Source organism: Rissa tridactyla, chromosome 1 (assembly GCF_028500815.1).
Source record: "Rissa tridactyla isolate bRisTri1 chromosome 1, bRisTri1.patW.cur.20221130, whole genome shotgun sequence".
NCBI lineage: Eukaryota > Metazoa > Chordata > Aves > Charadriiformes > Laridae > Rissa > Rissa tridactyla.
In genome coordinates this window covers 147,537,343-147,557,457 of record NC_071466.1, presented here as the reverse complement: position 1 = coordinate 147,557,457, position 20,115 = coordinate 147,537,343, and the positions used below count along the sequence as shown (strand labels likewise).

General features: G+C 42.1%; 1 protein-coding gene across 1 annotated transcript in view; it reads left to right on the top strand.

Moving 5' to 3' along the window:
- Positions 1 to 1,460: 1,460 nt before the first annotated feature.
- LOC128904351 (cGMP-inhibited 3',5'-cyclic phosphodiesterase 3A-like) overlaps positions 1,461 to 20,115 on the top strand; it is a 123,313-nt gene continuing 104,658 nt past the window's right edge. The window contains exons 1-2 of the mRNA XM_054188526.1: positions 1,461 to 2,462; positions 19,687 to 19,737. Of these exons, the coding sequence (XP_054044501.1) occupies positions 19,690 to 19,737 (48 nt within the window). The 5' untranslated portion in view covers positions 1,461 to 2,462; positions 19,687 to 19,689. The remainder of the gene's footprint in view (positions 2,463 to 19,686; positions 19,738 to 20,115) is intronic.

Sequence of the window (20,115 nt, the reverse complement as noted above, 5' to 3'; positions counted from 1 at the left end):
TCAAAAACAAAACAAAACCAAAAACACTATGAAGAGCCAGATTGGGGTGATAAATTGGAGGGTGGGGTAGCAATTTTTCTTTTAAAAAACTGACTTCATCAGGCAGTACGCTCCATTTCTGCTCAAACAAATGCTTACGCCCGCTGCATCGCATGCGTGGCGTGTCTTTCATTTGCATTTTATAAACGCACAAAATATTTGAAATAGGTTGCAAAAACTGATGGTTGGCCTGTTAGAACTGCAGAGTTATTGCAAATAATGAGATGCAGAACAAGAGTAGGGGGAATAAAATCTTTCGTCAGTCTTCATCTAAATACATGTATTTAATTTCCCCTCTTCTCCTAAGTGTAAGAGCAGCAGGAAGGCCCCAGAGCCCCTCGGAGCAGAAGAGCAAGTTAGAAAGCCAGGCTTTCAGTGCACCGGTGAGGAGACAAAATGACAGAGCTCGGAGCCTGATGTGCCGTTTCCTCTCACCCCCCCTCCTCTCCCCTCCGCCAACCTACATTTCTTGGCTCCCTTCAGCTCCGAGGCTATTGGGGTTGTGACGTAAATGACTCACAGCGAGTGACCCCCGTGGCAAACCTGTAAAACATTATACGGCATGAATAAGAAGTCTCTTATTAGGTCTGCAGCTGGCGAGATGCAGACATATGGCAGCAAGGATGTTTTGGAAGAAAGGCACGGCTTGACAAAGAACCCAGTCTCCCGATAAAGGTTTATACTGGCACTTTCCTGTGTTTATAATACCATATGCCAGGGGCATGGCCTCTTTTTTCATCATATTGTTGTTTAACTTTTTTTTAAAGCTAATCAGCCCTTAGGTTGAGGAGTCTGAGAAGCAGAAACTTGATATCGATATTATTTTTTCCTTAGATTTCTCAGACTGGAGTTATTCTGTTGTAACTGCCTAGACTCAAATCTGTTCCGTATATAAAGTGAAGTAAGTTTGTCAGGACCAATTGTTACTGTTATGAGAAGGAAGTTTTATTTTTGAGAACATTCTCAGAATAGACTCAATATTGCCTGTTTTGTTTTTTTCTCATGTAGATATTCAAGCCTGTTTGCTTGCTAGCTTTTCCCTATGTTAGTTTATTCTTACAGGATAGTATAAGCATGGTTGTTTTCAAGGAGGGTTGCTATTTGAGTGTGTTTTTAAAGCCTCTTTCCCTTGCAGCCTAACAGTCTCAATAATAAGCTTTCCCTTGATCTAGGCATCTAGCCTCTGGTTTAAGAGCTGCACAATCATGCTGTTCGTCTTTCAGTTACTGCGATAACTGGTATTTTAAATGATCATCCTTGACCTTTATTAGATTTTCAGGCTGATTGATTAGTTAAATCCATATTTACAGTGGTAGACAGAGAGATTTTTGGTTGAGTGTAACTGCCGGTTTGGAGTTTTGTTATTTACAGAACAGTAGTCCGTAGGATTTCCAGCTGGGATCCATCGCCATTCTTCTAGAAGCTGCATAAAACCAGAACAGGAAGAGGCTTTCTTCTGCCCCAGAGAACTTGCACTCAAACTGAGTTTTGGCTTGAGGAAAGTTTTACCTTGAACTATTTCAATACCACCTGGTCCCCATATGATACGCCAAGTATAAGAGTATAGCCCTTGCATTGGGAAATTTGTGTTTTAAAATGCAGCGAGTTTTTTTTCTGGCTTTTTGCAACTGCATTTAGTGACAAAGCAACTCTTTAGCTGCTGAAGGCTGAGCTGTTGGTGCTGTACTGACTGTGTCTTCTTAGGGCTATAAAAATTGTCCAGCAGTACTTAGTCACCTTGGTGCAACTTTTTAGCAGTCGAGAGTTTGTTGGGCAATGCACTGTGTGAGGAAAAAACCTGAAAATAAATAGTTTTAGCTTAGGAGAGGTGCAAATAAAAGAAAAAAACAGCAAGAGCTAAAAAGACGTCTGGGTTCTCCCTTTCACTCTTTTTCTTGACTGCTCAAGATACAAATTAACCTCTTGTCTCATCCCTCCTTCATATCTCAGGTTCCTGTAGTTAAATCTATGGCTGTCTGAAATACACAAAATACCTACGTTCAGAAAAATCCTTGGCAGTAAAATAACTTTATTTTTTTTAGTTATTGTATTTTAGTTTCCTTAGCTTTGTCTGCCCTGTGATAGCAACAGCTTGCATAGTGATAAAGGGCTTGACAGTTTTCAAGTTGCATTAAGACTACTTTGTTCCTCTGTGCTTGCTGATGAAATGACTGAGCTTTGTGGCTGTTATTTCAAATCCTGGTGCATCACAAGTCACAAGCAGGGTGCTTTTTATCTTCATTCTCTTGAAGCAGGTGGGATACCCTATGGAAGCAATGGAGCACGCAGAGCGAAAGGCAGAATGACTGGGTGCGCAGAGTGTGGGCGATGCCTTACGAGCCCCCTGAACCAAGCAGACGACTGTGTACAACTGAGTCACCGTGCAGTTGTTTCTTGGAATTTTTCTTAACGTTTTTATATAGGTGAGTTAAGGGGCTGTTGCTGTTTTCAAGCTAGTTTGTATCCTGTCAGTAGGATAGGCTTTTTCTTCTGGTCTCAGCCAGGATTTGACAAAAATCATTAATTAATTCCACCCTGGTACAGCTAGTCCCATGGGTCTGTCCTCCTCTGAAGTGAATCTACTGCTTACTGTTGTTCCCACGGGGACTTGGGGACAATTAGAGGAGATTGGTGAAGAAGAATGGAGCAGCTAAATTGGCCAATTAATCACTGTCTCCTGCTCGTTGCTTAATTTAGGGATGGATTTTGCATCCCTTGGTAGCAGTGTCACTTTTTAAAAAACAAACACAAAAAACCAGTGAACGCTTCTGTTCACTGTGCAGTTAGGTATATCAACTAGACAAAAGGGTGAGCTGTGTGCCCTGTTCTTTCTCATATTTTTTTGACTCCTTTGGAACAAAAGGCTCACCGTGTTCTGGCATAACCGGTGTAATCCCTGTTGGATCATGGAGATTTGGTTGAGCCTGAGGTTTTTCATAAGTATTATTTAGTAATCATCTCTTTCTGCAGAGATGCCCTCCATTGTGATTAAATGCAGATTTGTATCTGTGAGATAAGTATTAATTAATACTTTGAGAGTTAGAAGGCTCTCCATGCTCTTATTAAGAGCTGAAAAGGAAATGTGTTTCCTCCCTGGTGAGTCTACCTCCCTGCCCAAATGCTTTATCCCCCTGCCCCAACTTAATCAGAGAGGAGTCCATGCTTTTATATTGGACAAGTCTTTGCAACGTGGCACTCGTCTGCGTGATTGTATTAGAGCTGCTGTTGTGGCCAGCCAGGCGAAGCGTGCACAGCTGCACAGGATGGGCTGGCACTCAGCAGAGTAGCCAGCGTATCAAAAGCGTTTGAGGTACACAGGATGTATTTCTCTCAAAGTTGGTATACAAGCGGCATTAGAAGGGCTTTCTGCTGATACCCGTCAACGTGAAATTCCTCCCTGGTATGAAATCCTGGACCTATGACTCCCCCACACGCAGCAAAACAAAAACAGCCATCTGCTTGCCATGTTCTTAGCACATTTCTGGTTTGGTTTTGTTGTTTGGTTGGGATTTTTTCCTTCTTTCTTCCAAGAAAGTTGACATCCTGCTTCCAAACTCCTCCTACTAGGAAATTAACTTAGTGGTAATGAAAATTAAAGGCTCCTCCAGGAATAACCACAGCTATATTCTGTCCCATCCCAGCTGTGAAGACAAAAGGGAAGGAATCTATTTTAGACCTGGGTCCCCACGCAGAGGTGAGTCTGCAGACGGGAGGATGCACAGCTGATGCCGTCGTGGCAGAAGATGGCTGGCAAAGTGGGAATCACAAATAGGAGAACATGCAGCCGTAACTCCGAAGTCGTTTTGCACCACATTGTTGCTATGTGACAGACAGTGCCAGCTAGCAGGCTGAAGTGCTCGTGCTAGGGTTTAGGGTGGTTTAAGTTTGTACCCCTGGTCTAGGCTGCTTTTAAGCACACATTTCTCGGTGGTTGTATGAGCTCCAAGGATATTCCCTCTTCTCCCTCTGCCTCCCATTAAGTAACAAGATTACAGCAAATTGTTGGCCTAGATATAGCTTGCTGTGCTCCCCGGGTTGTAGATCAGACTCTGACCTCATTCTGTCTTTGCTCTCTGACGTCTACATCCTGTGAAATCTGCTGGGTCCTTCGTCCTTACGGCTTTGCTCTTTAGAAGTGTTTCTTTACCGTTCTGCACCCGGGGAGACGTTTTGCTGTGCACGAGCAGCGGCATAAGTGTGGCTCTCAAGTGGCTCGCGAGGGGCCCAACTTGCTCCTGTGTACCAGGTCCCCAGGACATCTGGGCTACTCTGGGGTGATCCAGACCTGAAAGCAGGGGAGGAAGGAAACCAGGCTTCAGCATCATGAGTTTTCACAGTGCTCGCAGCCTTGTGGGGCATCCCGGACAGGGCGTTGGGCTGCCCAGTGAGCTGCTGTCAGCTCCTGCTCATGAAACTCTCCTGGCTCCCTCTCCCTTGCACTCTCCCCTGTGTGCATCTTGTGCCTCTTGACCTTAGAAAGACTGACTGGCCTGTAAGGTCAGGAAATTTGGCCACTGTTTTTAAATCAAGAGACACCCAACGACCAGATTTGCAAGGAGGACTCTGGAGGCATTTCAGGAAAGGTTTCCAAATGCAGCTTTTTTTCCTAAGCAGATGCAGCCTGAATATTTTGAAATACTCTGTGAATGAAGTTACTTTACCACAACAGCAGAAAAACTGATTTGGGTCGGTAAACCCTTTAGAGCTTGAAGCAATACTGAGGTTTTTTTCCCTTGGGTTGTTTTTTGTTTGTTTGTTTGGGTGTGGTTTTTTGTTGTTGTTTTTTTCTTTTTCAAATTTTAATTTCAACACTCTGTAGTAAAACAAAACTGAAATGCCGTTGTCCCTAGATAATGAAACAAGATGTTCTGCTGCCTTTAAAATGTCCTCTTTCTCACTTCCAGTACCTGCATCCAAACCAAAATCTTCACCGAATTCAGTCTGTGAAGCATTTAAATTTTGAAGTAACCTGGTTCTAATTCTTACAATCAGGTCAACTGGTTGTGTTTTATGTTTATATGCAGGTGCTCCTTGCATTCTGGGTACGAGGAATTAGTCTGTTCCTCTATGAGCTGTATCATATCAGCCTGAAAGCACTTTTAAATAAATAATCAGAAGTCTGTTTCATAGAATAAAATATATATATTTTAAAAAAAAGTAAACCAAAAATCTCATGTATTAGTATGTGAGGACATTACAGCTATGATATCCATGTAGTGCATTTTTAACTCTCTTATAAAATAAAGACTTAAGATACCTTTATGCAGCAACACAGTAGGAATTTTTATGTTAATCTGCACTGTTGCAATAGCAGATATTTAAGCAGTGGATATGCTACTGGGTAAATTTTCACATGCTTTCTGACCTTTCTGATGCTGGCATTGCCTAGTCTTCTCAAGTAGCAACTGAGATAATTTGGCCCTTGAGATAAAGAAGGAGAGATAAAGTTATTTTTAGGAATTGATTGCTTTAGTTCTGGCATTTTGTTCTGTCCTGCCCATCATCCTCACAGACTGGAAGGATGCAGCTTGTTTATTATGTTTTATCGTACCTAGTGTGCTGGCTTTTCATACCAGGCAGAGCTGAGGTTTGCCCTTCATCAGCTTTCCCACCAATGCAGGGGCAGCCCTTTGCATTCTGGAGATCACGGATCAGCCACGAATCCTCAGGTTTCAATCCTTGTATTTAATTTCCAACCCCCTTCGCAGTTCTGGTAGGCAGAAGCCTCCTTTCTCTCATAGAGGAATTTTTTTTTTTTTTTTCCCTTTTTTCCTACAATTGAGATTCCAGGAACTGGCATTTCTAAGAAAACTTGAAATGCTGTGAGAGTTATCGTCACTTCAGAAATAATCTGTACAACTGCAGAAAATCAGCATGTGTGTCTTCTGTAAGCTACAAAAAGAGTATTTAGTACTGTCATCTTAAGAGGTTCCAGACGTTTTGAGATTATCATTACTTCTGTGTGTGGGCCCTACCTGTATTTCCATCCCCTTATTTCTTGATCCTGTGTATTTAATATTGTGGAAAATGTTACTTCTGGAGGCTGAGCCCCACCTTTTAGTCACGGGGCCAACAAAATGTGGTATTACAAGCTTGTAGTGGAGTGTTGCCTGGGAGCCCCTATTCTCCTCTGCGACGATCTCTCCCTCCATGTCACGCTCCAGATTGCCCCTGAGAAGGGTATTTTCCTCTCCACTGCAAATACTTGCTTTTGTGTGGCTCCTTGGTGGGAACTGAATTTCCGCTCATCAGACCAGCTCCACGTAGGCAGCTCCTCAGTCCACCTTGAACTTTTTGACTTTCTTCTTAAGAAGCACGGGTGTTTTAACGTGAACTGTCTTTCCCTGAAAACAAATGAAAACGCTGGTTCCAGGACCACACTGCGTGTATTGGGGGGAGCAGGGCGGATGTGTGGGAAGAAAAGTATTAGGTTAGGAAAAATATTTAGGATATATACATTTTTATTTATGTTCTATATTTAGGTATGAGAAGGGAAGTTATTTTTTTTACTTCTGCAGTTCTCTCAAGCTCATAAAGCATCTGTTTCTCAGCCTCTGTCGCTCTTGCCTGAACCGAGGTTGTTGGTGGCCCTGGTTCCCCTTCAAGGAGGCTTTGTCCTGATAAAGGGACCCATTGAGAGGGCCAAAGGCACGCAGGCACAGGCACTCAACATTCAACATGCCACTGCTTATCTCCTGACAACGTATTTCTGGAAATAAGGGTCTTGATACTAATAAAGTAGGTAAATTGCAATTATCAGTGATTTTCTGAAAAAAAAATGGCGCAGGAAAAAATGTGAAGTGGAAGAGAGAAAATACTGTCCAATTCATGGAGCTCTTGTGGTGAACACTTTCATGCCAGAGATGCCTCATGCATCTCAGCACTTGATCTTGATGAATAAATCAGAAAGCTTCATGAGAATGCGTTTTCTCCTGGCATTTCAGCTCTTCATTCCTTCTTGCTGTTCATCTCCGCATCCACGTTCAGAGATGAAGTGGACTCAATGCCTTTAAAGCTCACAGAAGGTTCAATTCAGGTCTGGGGCACAGCTGTCAATTTTTCACTTTTCAAGTCATCTTCTCTAGCTAAAGTCCTTCTAACCGACTAAAGAGGACTGCAGGATGCCTCGGTGTTTGGCCACAGATACAGGGGAGAAACTTTCACTGTTTTTGATCCTTTGAGGTTTCCTATCTTTCCTGTTTCACTTTAGTGCTTTCTTAAAAAGGAAGGTTCTTGATATGTGAAGCCTGTCCTCTTACTGATATTTAGAGGGCTGAACAGTTCGTTTTCAGAAAGAGCGATAAGATCTCCTGGCAACTGAAAACGAGAATAATTCTATTCCCTGGTGTATGCCCTCAACTCCCCCAAAGGAGAAATTGGACATAAACACTTGATCAAAATGAAGCCCATGGTCTGATCCCATGAACTGAAGATATTTAGTTTCTATTCCCAGTTTTGCAATACTGTGCTGGGTAAATGCCTCGGTTCATCTGTGAAATGGAGATAAATCATTATTTTTTTTTCTCACAAAGGTCCTGTCTGAGTTAACAAGTTTGTACGTACGGGGGTCTGGAAATTAGTGCTTTAGAAGTGGTTGCTACTAAGGTTTCTCTGATTTGCAGCTGATATATAATAGGGAGAGACTCAAAGCCATCTTACGGAGACTCAGACTAATTGTGCTTAACCGTGTCTCCCAGAAGACCAGGCTGGTTCCCAGGCGTAAGAGGAAAAACAAAGGACAACATCCATGCCATGCTGAATTGATGAAAAGGCTGTTGTTAGCATTAGGGGATCAGGGTTGTATCTGTAATCAATACAGATCGGGAGATCTCTTTTTTCATAGTCATAGGACCAGATCCGCACAGCTGTTTAGCACTTAGCAGTCCTTTTTTTTTTTTTGTTTGTTTGTTTTGGTAGCTAGAAATATAAATGCATTTCCATCTGGACTCTCCTGGTCAGGGTAAAGTGATGTATACTAGTGTCTGCTGAAATAACACTTCTGCTGAATCAAAATAGCATTTTTACACAAGTTGAACATAAGGAGATGAAAGAAAAATATTTGGGACAGAGGAAAAAGGAACTTAAAGTACTTTTTCATCAAAAAAGGAAGGGGCTGAAGACATCATCATGAGATTAATAGAAGGGAAAGCTCTTATTTCTGAGGAAGTGCTGAACAGCTTGTCATAAGAAGAGGAAATACTGCTTTTTTTGACCAAGTTTGTTTTAGAAGTGTATTTCAGCAACATGCAAAGTTAGATTATGCAAGGAATAAAATTCTGGGGAAAAAAGGACCAATGATGGAGGGGGATGTAGTTGCTCATATAAAAAGCAAATTTCAGAACTTTCTATTTTGAATAGGTGGACCTTTTTGACACGCAACTCTTTCTTTTTGTTTGTTTTTTTTTTTTTAACCATAGAAATGCTACTTAATTTTGTCAAAGCCTGTTTCTGAAAGGCAGATTCGTCAAAATGCCATATTTTCAATGGAAGATTCTTCTGCCAGATAATATTTCAGCAGCTTTCGTGTGAGTCACTTTAACAGAACCAAAACAGAGGGCAGCCATACGTCTCTCAAGCCCAGTCCTTTGAGGTGAGCCCCTGCAGACCGGGCTCCTCTGCCCTGCTCAGCCTTTCTCCTTCTCACTCTAAAACACCACCTGGTATATCCATTAGCACCGTGACACCCCTGAATAGCGTATATTCTTTGCATCCTTTATGCTATGATAGAGACTACACTTTTTGTGGGCTCTGTTTTTGCTGTTAGCAGTACTTTGACGCTATGGAAATATGGCTTAGGTGACCACGTGGAATTAGATGTTGGCAGACAATGTTGCAGGGGAATATATTTTTATGATATCCCTCTAAGACAACGTGCGTTGTTTTATTACTTTAAAAATAAAATCTTAGAAGCAAAGCTTTTAAAAAGTCATACTGGTTTGAAAGACAGGATTTCAAATCATGGAAAAAACCTGCAGCCATTATGAAAATCTGTTTTTACTTTGACTTCTAGAAATCTCCACTGAAATTACTCCCGTTAGAGGGGGTGAAGCTGACTGCCGTTTTCCCCCTGTACGGTACAAACCCGGTATTCATCTTCCTGGCTTTCGCCTGTTTATATCCAGCATCTCTGCAATCCAGATGGGGAGAAGCACATGTGACAGCGTGTGTGTGTGATTTGGAGCAGCAGATGGGTGCGAATGACAAACTGTTGCCTGTGTAGGCACCTACCTAGAGATTACTCAGAGTCCTGCCTCTGTGTGTTGTTGTTCTGTTCCTATGCAGCGTTATCAAAGAGGGCACTGTCAGGGCTCCCATGTCTGAAGCGTTACTTAACTTGACAGGGATCCTGTGCAGGCATCCAGATTTCAGTACCTTTCAGTAATAATGTCTGTTTGTGATGTGCCTTTCATCTAAGGAAGCACTGACCGCATTAAAAATCGTATAAAGAGAAAAGCAAGGTGGGATTGACGTTACAGTTGAACTCCCTAGTAAAGAGACATCCCGCTTCAGTGTCTTTTTGTTCCCAAAGTGTGCCTGTCACCCTGCATTTCTTGCCCTATTTGAGTTGCTCTTTTCTGCTCTTGCTCTGAATGAGTTCTGCATAAGAAGAAAAGTGATGGAAAGTGAAGTGCACTGAGAGAGGAGAGGTCAGTGTTTCTGTTGCGGTCCTACACCTAGAGCTTTCAGTATTCCCACTGCACGGGCACACTGTTATGAGCTGGTACAGAATTTCACACGTTGTCCGACAGCATGACTGCAATGAAAATGATGCCATTTCCAGCGGCAGGGAAATTTATGGCCCAAATGTCTCTCTGCATGCATTTCAGCTGAACTGTCACTTAAAATTCTAGGACAGGAAAGTCTAAGATGCGTGTGTAACTTGCTTCCTTGAACTCATCCCTTTCGAGTCAGCAGGGTCACTGATGCTGCGGTCATGCATGCACATGTACTTGCTAGGTTAGGAATGCAGTTAACGCAAGGTTTAGTGTCTGAGTCATGGCAGTGATTTAAAATCCACAAATTCTGTAATTTCTCTGCACATTAGCCCTGCCAGCTCTGCTGTGAGGCCTGACTGGGTTACCAAAGGGGAGGCCTCGCTCTGCCAGCACTCTGAGCTCTGCTCATTTCATAAAGCCAGTGAAGCACCAAAGTTTGGTGCCTGTGGTCCCATAAACTTGAGGTAGGTAATCAAATCCTACTGCTATCTGGCTGAAACATATATTCTGTGGCCAGGAATTTGCATGTAAATGTCAGTGTGAAATTATCGTGGTGAATTTTCTGTGACAGTTGTTTTTATTTTAAACCATGCAGTTACAAGGATGAGTAGAAAAGATCCCTAGTTTGCTGCTGGATAGACATCTGAGCCCCCTGTGAGCGCCCTGCCGAGGACAGTTGGAGGAGATGCGGGAACTGGGCTGCTTGGCGAAGGGGTGGGTGAAATGTGTCGTGCTGGAAGAAGATCACTGAACTGATTAAATTAGTTCTGTTTCAGAGGATTCATTTTTGCTCGGGTCACTGCTACGTTCATCTATTTGCTTTTTTCCCCCCTCTTAGCAATAGACGAATGCAGAGTGATAATTAATTTGGCAGGTTGATTGAGATTGGGTGGCAGAGAGGGGAGTTTTCCTGGATGAGTGATGAAGCGTTGCTGGTTGAGCTTAAAGTGAATAGTCTGAAATAGAAAGTAGTTAGTATAAAATCCCCCCAAGGGTGTGTTTAAACTGAATGTACTTTGAGTTTTGACATTGAGGTTTTTTAGTAAGCTACCAGGCTGCACAGTGTAATTTTAGGACGTTTGCTAGCTGGGATCTAGCTGTTGAAACATCAGTGCTATTCTTCTGCATTGTGAAACGTCAAAACCAGGAAAATGGGGTGTTAATGAAAGAAGTAGCTTGTTTGTGTGGATGTCAGGCTGGAATGAGCTTTGGCAGAGCGATGCTCTTTTCTTTTCCAGGTCAACCCTGGAGGCTGAAGCTTCACCTGACCAGACACAGTGCTGCTCTCATGGTGGGAGAAGGCACTGTGGGTCATTCTGCTCTCTGCGCTAGCTTGAGGGAGGCCAAGTTCTCAGTGTCTTAAAATTTTCATTAGCAAATCTCAGCTAACCCTCAGTGTGCTATGTTAAAGTTAATGTGTTTCAGGAAAATGCGCTGCTGAAACTGTAAGAAATTATGTTTCTGGCTTTTTGCCTCATTGTGTTTTAGCCCCACCAGGGGCTGATTCCTGTAATCACTGTGTTTTGTGTTTCACACCAGGTGGACATTAAGTTGCCATATTAAAAAAAACAAAGTTTGTTTTTTCCTTTTCAGTAAGTGCATATGGTAGCAGGAGAGATCTGTTTTGTTCAAACTACTGGATTCTCTTGCTTACAGAATTTCCAATTTTGGGAAGCAGTGGCACTGCAACCTTTACTTGGCTTCTCTGACCAAGTGGTTGGGGTTTAGGGGTTCACTCTCTCACCCTCTACCCCCTTCCTTTTTGCAAGTGGCTCTTTGCTCTGGTGAGAGGTTTTGAGTTGACAGCTATGTTGAAACACCATCCTGTGCACACAAGGGAAGTACAATGGGGACACAAGCAAGTCACGCTTGTCCCTACCCCTGCTGCAGTGACTCAGTTCCCTTGCAGAGGAACCACATCTGAAGGTTAAGTGTCTGGTGAAACCTCTATACTTACTCAGTCCCAAGGGCTTTTTTATTCTGCTGAGACTGCCAGTGAGGATGTTAATTTGACAAGGTTTGGGGTTTTGGGGATTTTTTTGGTTGGTTGGTTGGTTGTTTTTTTCCCCTGTAAGGTAGAAACTTACCCACTGGGATTTGTATTGGGAAATTCCTATTTTTATGCAGACTGCCAGAGTGTGGTCAGCTCTTAGATTAATGCACTTACTAAACTAATTGGACTAAGTCGCCTTCCATATGACCTTTCCTGTTCTGTGTTAGTATTGTGAGAGATTCCACTAAAATCAGAGTGTGACTGAAAATTCCCTTAAAAGTTCTCCTACCCTTTCAGTGGGTTTTTAATTGCTATGTGAAAAGACATCCCCTGTATCGTCAAGGAACTAATGTCTTTGGAAGCAGAGGCCCTCCTGTGCACTGATAACAGGCTGAAAAGAGCATGTCGTGTTTGAGGCTTGTGTTGAGTTACAACAGAAAGTGCAAATACCATATATGAAATTAGAATCTCTGAAAAGATGGATAGTGAGAGAAAAACTATGCACTAAAGAGAGAACGGTATTAGTAACATACATTGCTGAGCTGGTTTTTTATTGTAGAAGTCTTTAAGACTCCTTTATAAAATAAATAATGGGCCTTAGATACTAAACGTGTTTTCAGACAATGCTGACTCTGTCTGCTGCAGTAGCTAGCTAGTTTATCAAGCCTGTGCCAGGCTTGGTATTGTGACTGGGGTTCTTAATGCATAGTTAATGATTCCCAATGGAAAAAAGGTAAATAAGCTTTCTGACTTTTTCTAGGAACTTAATTACACAAGAATGGACTTGACTGCGTAGCTGTGAAATCCAGGGACTTAATGTGTCTACTTAGAATATCAAGCAAGGTTTAAATAGTAATTTTCTTCTCTTTAACAATCTATTTTTGTTCTTTTGTCAGCTTGTTCTTACATTTAGGAGTCTTGATATTGCTCTGTTGCCCTGGCATCCCCATACCAAGGAATCTTCTTCTGTAGGTTACTGTCTGTAGATTATGACCATGGCTAAGGTGGGAGGATCTCAGAGTATCTGTGATCACACTTTTTAATCTCACCAGTATGGATGTTTTTTTTTTCCTAGGGCTTTGTTTTTCATGATTATGCTCAGAATAAGAAAGTGAGTAAATGTAAAATTTGGTGAACACTTTTGCTTGTTGAATACTAGTCCACTAGCTCAACATGCCTACTGTTAATCCACCAGATCAGTTTAAGGGGATAAGAAATATATTTATCATCAGTTTAATTGTTTTATTCATTTATTCTGGATTTTTTTTTTTAAATCCAGATTAAGATAAAACTATTACTTTAGGAAGCCTTTGCTAAAAGAAATCTGCTGCACATCTACTAGTAGCTCTTTGTGTGGCATCCGTCCTTGGGGATCACTGAAGAATAAGAGTTGCTTTTCTTTAAAAAAACCCAAACAAAAAAATCAGTCCTTTTCTGTATTTTACTACAGCTCTGCCTCTAAAACTCATTTAAAATCCTGTTTGATGTGTGAAAGATTAATAGGGACCTGAGAAATTCAACAGTAGGACTGAAAATAATAGTAATCTGGAGGGATTTGTTTTACTACTGTCGTCTGTTTAAGTAGTTGTGACAAAAATTTATATAAATCCAGATACAGGGTGTGGAGGTGGATATTCCCCTGCCTTTTACTTCTTCCCACCTACTTTTTTTTCAATTTCACAGTACCTTCACACTATCTAAAGTTAAACCTACTCATTTCAAGAAGTGGCATGGAACAAGGGGCACGACAGTTGTCCACAAACTCACTGCTGCCAGTTTGCTGTGTCATATGTCTTCATGCCTCCCGCCCCCGTGCAAGGGAGCCAGGATCCCTGAAGAAGTCAGATGCAGTTTATTTTCTGGAAATATTCTAAAAGGTCATATGCTGCCATGAGAAAAGTCCTCAAAAATGTAGTCTCTCTTGCTGTCTCGCCCAGCGCCAGATATGATCTCATTCCTTTTATTCCTTTGGAGCTGAATCCCTGGTTAAGCATTCGGGACGGTTTCTTCGCCATGCCTGCAGGACAGTCACCGCTGGTGCCTTTCAGGTTGTCCTCCTGTGCCACAGCGCCTGTTCCCCACCCCTCAGCCTAACCTCGCCGAGTGCTCTGTTTTCTCCATTCCTTTCTGCCGCAGTGGCTCAGTACCATGTTCACTGTTTCAACAGAGTATCTGATATATATGTTTTTCCTCTGTTTTGTGTAGCCTCTGGCAGTGCTGGGGTTCATTGCTTGACCTGCCAGCCAGGCTGTAAGAGGGCTGTAGGGGTCGAGGAGGCAGCTCCTTCCAGGGCTTCCAGCTTCACCAGGGTACCAGCTTAAGAGGGTTTAACTCTATCCCTGCACAGGGCTCATCCTGCAGGGAAGCCATTCACTGCAGCTCTTCTCCAGACCCATCCCTCTGCCTCACTGCCTCTGCCTCCAGTTCAAAGCAACATCACGTTTCAAAGTATTTTGGCCCGTGCCTCAGTTTAAAAATCTTATCTCTGCTTCCAGCTGTTGTCTAGCAGCCCACAAACCTTTAAAACTACTTACTTGATTAGGAAGCAGCTGAAAGGCTCTTACACCCTCCCCTAACACACACATACCCCACATTCCCCCCCCCCCACCCCCCCCACTTTATTCATTTAGTTAGTTCATTGTGGTGGTGGTGTTGTTTTGTTGTTTAACCAGTCTCAGAACCGGGGCTGACCTTGCTGATTTGCAGGGCTCCAACGGGTTGGGAGCGTTTGGGTGGAGAGTTTCCCCCCCACTCATTGCACAGCCAGAGGCCGCGGTGGGGCGAGCGTGCAGCTCGCATATCTGGCTGAACAGCCCAGCTCTGACATCTCATGCTTTAGGCTGACCCTGGGAGTTGGCCAGTGGTTGTGGAAAAGGGATTGTTTTTCCAAATATTGGAGCATTTTGCTGTCTGTGTGTCATAGCCAACACGTGCCTGTGTATGATCACACTCACCACACAGCAAGGAAGACATCTCTGACGCTTTGGATGCCGGCAGGGCCAGCTGCAGCTATGCCGTTTGATGGAGAAAGTGGTCAGTGCAGCCCTGCAGTTGCTCCCCTGTTACGTTACCAGAATCTGGCAGTGATGAATCTCAGCAGCTACAGCCTGTTTAGCTTCTCATGCTGATGGTGTCCACACCAAAACTGCACTCCGAGTTTGTCAAGTCAGTAAATGATTTATCTTGATTACCATGAAAGTGCAGGGAACAATCTATTGAATGGAAGGAGTCCTACTAAAAATAACACGTGCACAAAACAGTTAGTTTCTGTATGACCCGGCTCTTGCATTTTTGTAAAAATAAATGTTTCTTCTAATATGTAATCAAGGAAATAATTTGTGCTTTTTTGTTACTGAATAAGAAATTTATCAGGAACATTTTGTGCCTACACACTGGTAACAAACAGTTTCTTTTTACCAGTGGAAATATGATCCTGACTAAAGCATAGCTAATACCCATTCAGTCAGAGAATATGTATCATACTGTGCCCCATTCAGCACAAGCTGTAAGGAGGCAGTGTCAAAGAACTCAACAGTGAGACACTGTTCCACATCCTCAACATGCCCATTCAACAAAATCTCTTCCGAAGAGGGAAGATGTTATGCTCATGTTTAAATACGGGCTCAGCTGTTTTGGCGAAGGTTGAAACCAGGTGCCAGCCAGTAGAATGACTGGATGCTCCTATCTAGCTCTACTGGACACTGATTCCCAAATATAAGCAACTCTTAAAACTGCTGGCTATCACCCAGCCAAAACTTCTTAGAATCTCAGAGGTAATTATTTTTTTATTTTTTTGCTGCTACTAAATGCTCTAAATCCTTGCAGAAGTGGCAAAAAGGCATTTTTTACAGGTTCTCAGCTGTTTGGGGGAGCTCAGGCTAATCCTATTCATGAGTTGTGGCCAGTTCAACAGAGAGTAAGGCATGCTGAGTCTTTGGCACCCAATCACAGATGGGGCAGAGGAACGATTTCTCTAGCATTTCTGTGCTTTGCTTTGTGCTCACCTTTAGTTTATTAACTAGAGGAGGGCAGGGCTCTCCGTGCTCACTGTAATGGAAACACGGTGTCCAGCCACAGTCTGAAATCTTTGAAGTCCAAGGTAATAAGCTGACGAGTTGGGGCAAGGACCTGAAGCATTCATTTGGACTATGTGATCGTGTGTTAGTCTGTTTGAATTGCATTTACTAACTTTTGAGTTATGGCTGATGTAGTTTGCATTTGCCAGCACCATCTAATTATTTTTATAACTGTAGAAGTGGTGTGTATGCGTAAATATATATCTAAATAAAATTCCAGAGTTGTAGACTATAATCTGAATAGAATTAGAATAGGCTCTGAATTGATTAAAAGTAGTTTATTAAACACTAAGTATAATTGCTTCATTGGTCCTCTTAAGTACTTATCATGAAAAGATCTGCTCATTCCCTCTAATAAAACTGTGCTGAGTGTTATATTTGTTTAAATAAAAAAGCGCCGCGGTTTCAAAATGTTGTTGCATTCTGCTACTGAGGACTCCCTCCCCTTCCTAAGAATATACATGGGACTGCTCATATTCTAAATCTGGGGGTTTTTTCCCACTTGTGCCCAATTTTGGAGGTCTTTATAATAAAGATATGCCTTTTCTATTTCTGTGAGTTGTTTTATGAGGTTTGTTGTGGCATAGTTAGCAGTATTGCTGGTTCAAGGGTGCCAAAATAAAACGGTCAGAAAAGATGATTTAAGGGAAAAACAAGACCTAGAAACAGCTAAAAAGGTTTGAATCATCATCTTTTACTTTTTGTCTTTTTATTTATTTAGATCTTTTATGGTATGTGTGGGTCACATTTTCCTGCATTTTTCTAATACTAAGGAGGCTTAGAATTATGGTTTATGAATTTTAATGAAAGCTGAGATTATTATGTAATCATATGCTGGGGCTTTAAATCACTAAATAGGAGAAAAACTGTATTTAGAGAGGTGAGAGCTGAAGATGATAAGTTTTTAAATGTCTTTGTTCTGTTTTTTGCATGGGTACCTCACATATCTAATGCAGACAGTCCTTTATACTATTCCTTACTCCTTTGCAGGTATTGCGTTAGTGAACATGTGGTTTACATTTAAAATTTGGTTTTACAACCACGAGGCCTGGAGACTTTATAGTGTTTCTAGTGAAAGGTTGAGTTTTAGACCACAGGCTACCACCCTACACGTACAGAGGAAGCTAGCCCCGTTTCACTTCTCATTTGCTCTCTGTGATTTTGGTATTAGGGTCTTCTCCATTCCCAGCCCCCTCTTCCATTCACAGTCCTCATCCTCAGCTGGGCTGAGAGAGGCTGTTTTCCCTGGAGACCTGTTAGTCAATTCGTATGGTAGAGCAAGCCAGTTGGCTTTAGCAAAGCCTGTGTTTTTGTGCATTCTTGAACACACAAGAGTTGTTCTTGTTGCTGAAAGCTACCTTTGTCTTTCAGTGTTAAAACCGTCAGAGCTGGGTTTTCAGGACAGTTTTAGATGAAATGTAAAGTAGATACTTTCCTTCAGAACTGTGCCTGAAGAAGAATGAATGTTTAAGAGGATCGGATTTGTGCTTAAGGGTTGGTAGTGATCACAAGTAACCACCCCTGGCACATGTCAGTCTGGTTTCCTGGGACTGGCTGGACTGAGAGCATCCCTACATTTGGTGTACCTCCTTTAATGGGAACAGCAGCTCCAAGCTTGACTCTTAACTGCATTGCTTATTTTTGGTGGCAATAGTAAGGCAACCCTTTGTTTTTCAGTAAACTATGGATTCAGTGAGGGTAGAAGCATGAAAAACCTGGCAGTGGGATCTCACACTACACGTGGTTTTAAGGGTGTGGTATGTGCTGTCAAATCTCTATAGGGCCTGGAGAACGACAGTAACCACAGCCAAGCCTGTAACATTAATCCTTTTTTTTCTTAACTGTGAAATCACAGGTGTATTTTTTGTGCTAATTTCACTGATAGGAAGTTGCAGATAAAGACATCCCTTACCATGTTTGGAATCGCAGGTGGTCAGAATCCTGCTGCATAAAATTTCTTTAGCCAAGTAAATTAAGAAAGTGGGCACCACTTTCCCCACAAGGTATAGGGGCTGAGGAGTTAAAACTGAAGAGGTTTTCTTGGTCCAGAGTGGCAGGAGCCACGGAGGAAGCACAGGTATGAGGGTTTGGCAAAGGTTCTGTGAAGTACATAACCTTTGGTAGGTGCATCTGTTGGTAGCTTTTGCATGCTGGTTATTTACTGAGAGGCCAGCTTTCATAAACATCAAAGCTAGGTTTCATACAGTAACGAGCAAACATAACAGTATGGAGAAACAAACAGGGAAACCTGGCACAGCCAGTGTTTCCACCAACAGTGTATGGAAAAAGGAAATAATTACAGTAAAACAAGGGGGGGTCAGTCGTGAGGCTGTATCAGGTAAAAAAATGGTGTGACATTTCTGATACCATTTGTCTCCCATTATGGCGGTAGGTAATCATAAGTTGTAATTTAAAAAAATGAAGGGGCCCTTGGAGAAGGAAAGGACAAGTAGCAACAGTTGATAGAGAAGATAAAGATTTCACATGAGATGTATGTGGCTTTCTTCATTTTTTGAAGTAGTTTTAATCCCTTGTCCTGCGATGAGTGTTTCAAAAGCATGTTCTGTAATAAGCATAGGTTGTAAATCTCGTTGCCTACCTCTGACCTGGGAGAAGGCATTTCCTTTGGGAAAGTATGTTGGGAAAAAAAGAGCAAGAAAATGTTCGTGACTGTAAGTCATTACACGTCACATTAACCTTCCTCTGTTTCATTCACATATTTTTGTTTGCATTAAGCTATGCTCGTATGAGTAAGAAAAGCATTAGCCAGAAGACATCCCCGAGTAGCTGTTAAAAAAAAAAAAAGGCCAGCTCCCAGGCTGGAACACATGCCGGCCGAGCGCTCAGAGACAGGATTAGCCGCGTCAGCCACCTTGTGTGCTGCACAGCTTTGGTTCCCCTCCCTGGTGCTTTCCAGGCTTTTTTAGGCAGGCGTGAGGATAGCTTTCTCGTCAGCAGTTTGCCCATAATCTTCGGCTACATAAAGCAGTAATAAAGTCTACTGGGTATTCTCTTTCCTCTTTTTTGGTCCCCCCCACTATGACATATATGGAAAGAGCTGCTGTGTGCAAACTGTATGTTGCTTAAAGAGAGAGAGTGAGTGCCTGTGTTAACAGACAGTTATGAAGTACAGTAGAAAAAAGATGGGAGAAGGTAAATTATTTTTTCTGGAGTCCATCTGTACCATCCTATATTGACCACTTGTCTCACAACACAGTCTCCTGTAGGGTTGCACGGAGGATTTGCGAGCTGAATTTGGGCTGTAATTAATGCTTGCCTACTCTTTAACTTGAGGAGCTGCATACCATCACAAATCTTAATTTCCACAAGAACTCATCATCTCTAAACTTCCTCTCTCTTCGCTTTCCTCTGCAATGTAAAGGCCACAACCTGTTTTCCTTTAGAGGGTGTACCTCTACTTTTTTATTACATTGAGAATAATTCAGTGGCGTGACAGCTTTAATTCTGTTGTTTTCATGCCTTATAGAAAACATGCATTGATATGTAATCAAATGTCCTCTGGCTTTGGTAATCTCCTTGGTGATATATCAGCTCTCCTTTTGCCAGATCAGTATTAAACATTTGGCTAGAGCTGAATCTATGGCAGTGGGAATTTTATTGGTATGAGCAATGTTGTGATGCTGGATGTGTTTTGGCTCTGAATGTAAAGGTAGAAGGTTATAGCATCAACTCCAAAGTGTTCTCACCCTGTTATGAAGCTAAAGGAGCTGTGTGAAATAAATCGTAAAAGCAGACCTGTTTTTTTCAAAGAAAATGTGTAATAGATATAAAAGCATGACTGTTCCAATTAAAACTAATGAGTGCAATTTGTCACTTACCTGTACTTTTCTTTGGTTTTCAGCTCATGGGGCATTCTGAATGGGATCACAAACGAGGACCCAGAGGCTCACAGGTCAGTTGCTCAGTATTTTGTGTTTGGTTTTGGCTTTTTGTAAGTTTGAGGTATTCAAGCAAGTTTTCCATCTGAGATTGGCAAAGTTGTTCGTTTTATTAATATTTGCAGGATTGAATCAATGGAAAAATGCATAAAACTGTGACAGCTTTCATTAATATAATTTTTGAGCTGTAATCCAAACAGTTGATCCAGACGGAGCTGAGTCATACAACAGAAAGTTTCTTTCAGTAGCAGAAAGATAGATTAGATGTATTGAGAAAGCATTTCTTACTCGGCTGTCTCCATGAGGATATCAAAGGAATGCAATTTCAAATAATACATACGTGTTTTGTGGTGGTGGTTTTTTTTAAACCTGAAAAACGTGTAAAACTCGGA